General features: G+C 37.2%; 1 protein-coding gene across 1 annotated transcript; it reads right to left on the reverse strand.

Moving 5' to 3' along the window:
• Nucleotides 1–497: 497 nt before the first annotated feature.
• LOC107940678 (protein MIZU-KUSSEI 1) lies at nt 498–2480 on the reverse strand. The gene has a single exon (XM_016874115.2). The coding sequence runs from the start codon at nt 1485–1487 to the stop codon at nt 792–794; it is 696 nt and encodes a 231-aa protein (XP_016729604.1). The 5' UTR covers nt 1488–2480; the 3' UTR covers nt 498–791.
• Nucleotides 2481–3745: the final 1265 nt, after the last annotated feature.

The following is a 3745-nucleotide window of genomic DNA, read 5'->3' on the forward strand; positions in this document are numbered from 1 at the left end:
ATCTAGCTAGCTAGTTCCCTTTGGGTTGCTTCTGTATTTGCAAACTGAGCTCAATTCAGCCAGTTTACTTTTCCTCGATTGAGAGAGCATATCGTCAGCAAAACACGTCAATTTACATGTATGGCCAATGGAAGGCTAGCTGGGACTTATTGGTGGCAAGTACTTATGCCTATGAAAGTGAATGCTCAGAATCTCAGCCACCACAAAAAAATCTGTTTCGGTGTCTATGTCAAATACTTGTTCCTTAATACATTGATATTTGAGTACACTTAAATGCTAACCATTAGTATTTTCCACAACATTCATCAAGAAACTTACCCTCATAACTTTTTCATTTCTTTGGTTATGTTTCAGTGGATGATAATCTTTAAACTCACTCTTAATACGTGTATTTAATGCATAAAGACAAGAACCATTTCTGTTTCTTGCAAAGTTATCTGCAGGATTTACTGCTACTGAATTAGACCAGGGGAAAGAGAGAGAGGAAAAAAAGAAAATTAGCGTCGTTAATGAATTATATTATATGTTCATTGTCCCGTTTGAGACAAAGGGAACTTGGTGTGTCGGTATTCAATCTTATTCTCAAGGCAGAAACAGGAGATTATATTGGCATTCAATTACATGAAAGTGACAGAGTAGCTAACTTAGGTTTTGGCATCTATCGCAAAAACTATGAGCTAGCTTGAACCACCATAAGGACATTAAACATAGTCTAGCCATGGTGATCTGTTTGTTTCCATCATTGAAATGATTTTTTTTTATGGTGCTCATGTGTAAAAGTAACACAAATTCTAACGAGCTCTTACAAAGAAAATACTCAGTTCTGGGCCAGCTGCACCATCTGGATTAATCATGTATAATGCTTCCGAGTCCTTTGATCCGACCACCTTCTCAAATCTTGCTCTCATGTACGTCAGTTCCCCATCAGACGTCACTGTTTCTTTGTCGTTTGGGCTTGGAAGGACCCCCGCACCCATTGACACACCTCGCAAGAGCTGCATAACATGAAGTTCATCGTCAGACAACTGTTTCCTCCTGATAGAGTAACCCACTTTTCTTCCATTGCAATAGACCGCCCACACAAACTCTTCCAGTAGTTTCTTCTTGTGAGTCTTGGTTTCGCTTTCGAGAGCTATTCTGACTATATCAGATGCCATTTCCTTTTGAAGCAAGCTGGTGAGCATCGGTAGCTCGATGACGAACATCGGCACGCAATGGGGATCATCTTGTATGGCTAAGCAAACCCGGCCTTTACGATACCCAAAAATGGTACCTGTGGTAGCACTATCCTTGAGCAAAGGCTTTTTAGGCCTACCCAATAGTGCAACCATCTTGCAGCCGGAGGTTAGCATGGGGAAAAGCTTGAACATACGCAAGAGACCACCACTACTGGACTTGCGGTGCTTCTCTCCAGGAGTAGGCCGGAGCAAAGACATTATTGCCGGATTGTCCATTTGCAAATATGGACTAGAGTGAACCGTTGGCATTATTGGACTCAGTTTGAAGTACCCAAATCAAGAGGCTAGAAAGAAGCTCTTCTAAGTTGAATTACAAGGATTAAACTACATAGAGGGAGAAAAGAGGGGTGTGGTATAGGAAATAAAAGGAGTGAGTTAGGAAGGTGGTTAGTCACTTGGATTTGATTGTCCTTGGAATCTTTGAGGTGGGGAAGGGAACAGAACAGAAGAGAAGAGAGCCTACAAGTTGGTTAAGATAAAAAGGGGAAAAAATGAGATTAAAGCTTGATGTGACCAAGTTTAGTGATGAAAAAGAGATGGAGTTGAACTTGAGGCGATAAGAAAAGGAGGTCGGACCACAAGTTGGGGGGGGGGGAGAGAAATGGGGTATTGAAGGGGGAAAAAAGGAGTGTGGTATTGTTGGGTTTAGCATGTGCCTCTCTGATCATTACATAGGGCATCAACATCACTTGATTTATGCTTTTTCCAAACCCCATCACAAAGTCTCACTAATTATTGAGGCGCATTAGGAACTAGCTCCTTTTTCTTTTTTCCTACTGTGTATCCATGGAAATGGAAATAACTTTTCTTTTGCTTTTGCTTGTGACAGAAACCATAGTCTCATTCGATAGAGGCATTTCAGGCAGCAGCACAACCGAAACATTGATCATGTCCTTTTGAAATTGCTTTCTTAATGTGATAATGCTCATGTACACCCCGTTTTGGCTTACAGCTAAAGCATTTTCTCATCGTTTGAATTTTAAGCAAATCAATCTGGTAGTTAGAGAGTAAATTTCCACCTTAAGTACCACATCAAGATTTCTATTCCTTGTAACATGCGCTCTTAATGGTTTCCTTACAAAGTAAAACCACTTATGTTTAGCAGCCATGTGAAGACAAGACAGGTCGTTGTCTGAGAGGGGTTCTGCTAGATATGTATCATCTTGTCTTAGCTATCTTCTGCTGTAACGTTACACAGTAATCTGTTTTTTCAAATACACAACAAGAACTATGTCCCCTTAGGACAAATAAACTCCTATTGCAATTTAATTACCATCTTACAATATATTATAACTTCCCATTTATTGCATATCTTTTAAGATTTTTAGCAATTTATTATTGAAGACAAAACTTCTAATATGATTATAAGTTGTCTTATTAAAGATATATTCAAAACTTACTTTTAAGAATTAGAGATTCGCAATGATTGTACTTCAGACATTATTTAACAAATGGCTTGTTTTAGTTTTACACGTGAGTATTTATTTTATTCATTCAAAAACTTATACTTGGCGCATATTTATAAGTGAACTGTTCTTTTTATTTAGTTTATAACTAAACTTTTAGGGGGGAATTTCAATGGGAGAGTGATTTAGATTATAAAAATAGGATTGCAACTTGATAAAGGGATTAATAATTTATTTTTAAAAAATTTAATAAATTTATCTACACTTTTTTTAATTATAATTAAATGAAAATTAAAAAAAAAAACAAATTTAACGAATTAACCAACACTTATCTCAATAATTGTGTGAGAGATAAAATCTGGTTCCGGTGACTGACCTCCTCTCCCCTCCCAATTGATGAGACTTGGTCCAATGGCTTACAACACTAGCATGAGACTGTGTTTGAAGATCAAATCATTAAAAAAGATAAGCAGAAATGATAGATATGGAAATGTATACGGCCTTGGAAAATCTTGACGGATGATTTGAAAAAGATGAATGTTAGTTGTTACTTTTATAATCTTACCTGTTTTCTTCTTCATTTTGTAGATTGAGTCAATGGGATTTTGCTATGATTATATCCAAATCAGGGGAGTTTCATTTCAAATGATACTAATCAAAATGCTTTGTCCCTGGGCCTGCCTTCTAATTATTGCGCCAATCATGGGACCCTCTTCCCATCTCTCTTTGCTTCAGCTTCTACCAAACTTGTGGCTGCTCTTCCTTGATTTACAATTACTTACTTTCTTGTTAAGAAATGAAATCTGTCACTGAAGTTGATCCAACACTTTCCAAAACCACAACAGTAAAACTTAATAGTTCATCCCTTTCAAAAAATAAAAAAAAAACTTGGCCACTTTACATGATTATTATGGATGATTGTTAAATCATATATATTCAGGTCCAGGGAAAGGGCCTAATTATCAATCTAAAGCCTAAAATGTTGGCACCAGACAAAAGTTTGTGAAAATGGGCAGCTCCATCACTTGTTTGATACGAAAGTCATGATAGTTGAAACCAGCATGGGCAAATCACGTTGAGAGTTTTTAATTATAAAGGCCA

The sequence above is a fragment of the Gossypium hirsutum genome, chromosome D05 (assembly GCF_007990345.1).
Source record: "Gossypium hirsutum isolate 1008001.06 chromosome D05, Gossypium_hirsutum_v2.1, whole genome shotgun sequence".
Taxonomy (NCBI): Eukaryota; Viridiplantae; Streptophyta; class Magnoliopsida; order Malvales; family Malvaceae; genus Gossypium; species Gossypium hirsutum.

Coding starts and splice junctions, on each gene's coding strand:
- LOC107940678 (XM_016874115.2), bottom strand. CDS start 1,487: ATGCCAACGGTTCACTCTAGTCCATATTTGCAAATGGACAATCCGGCA.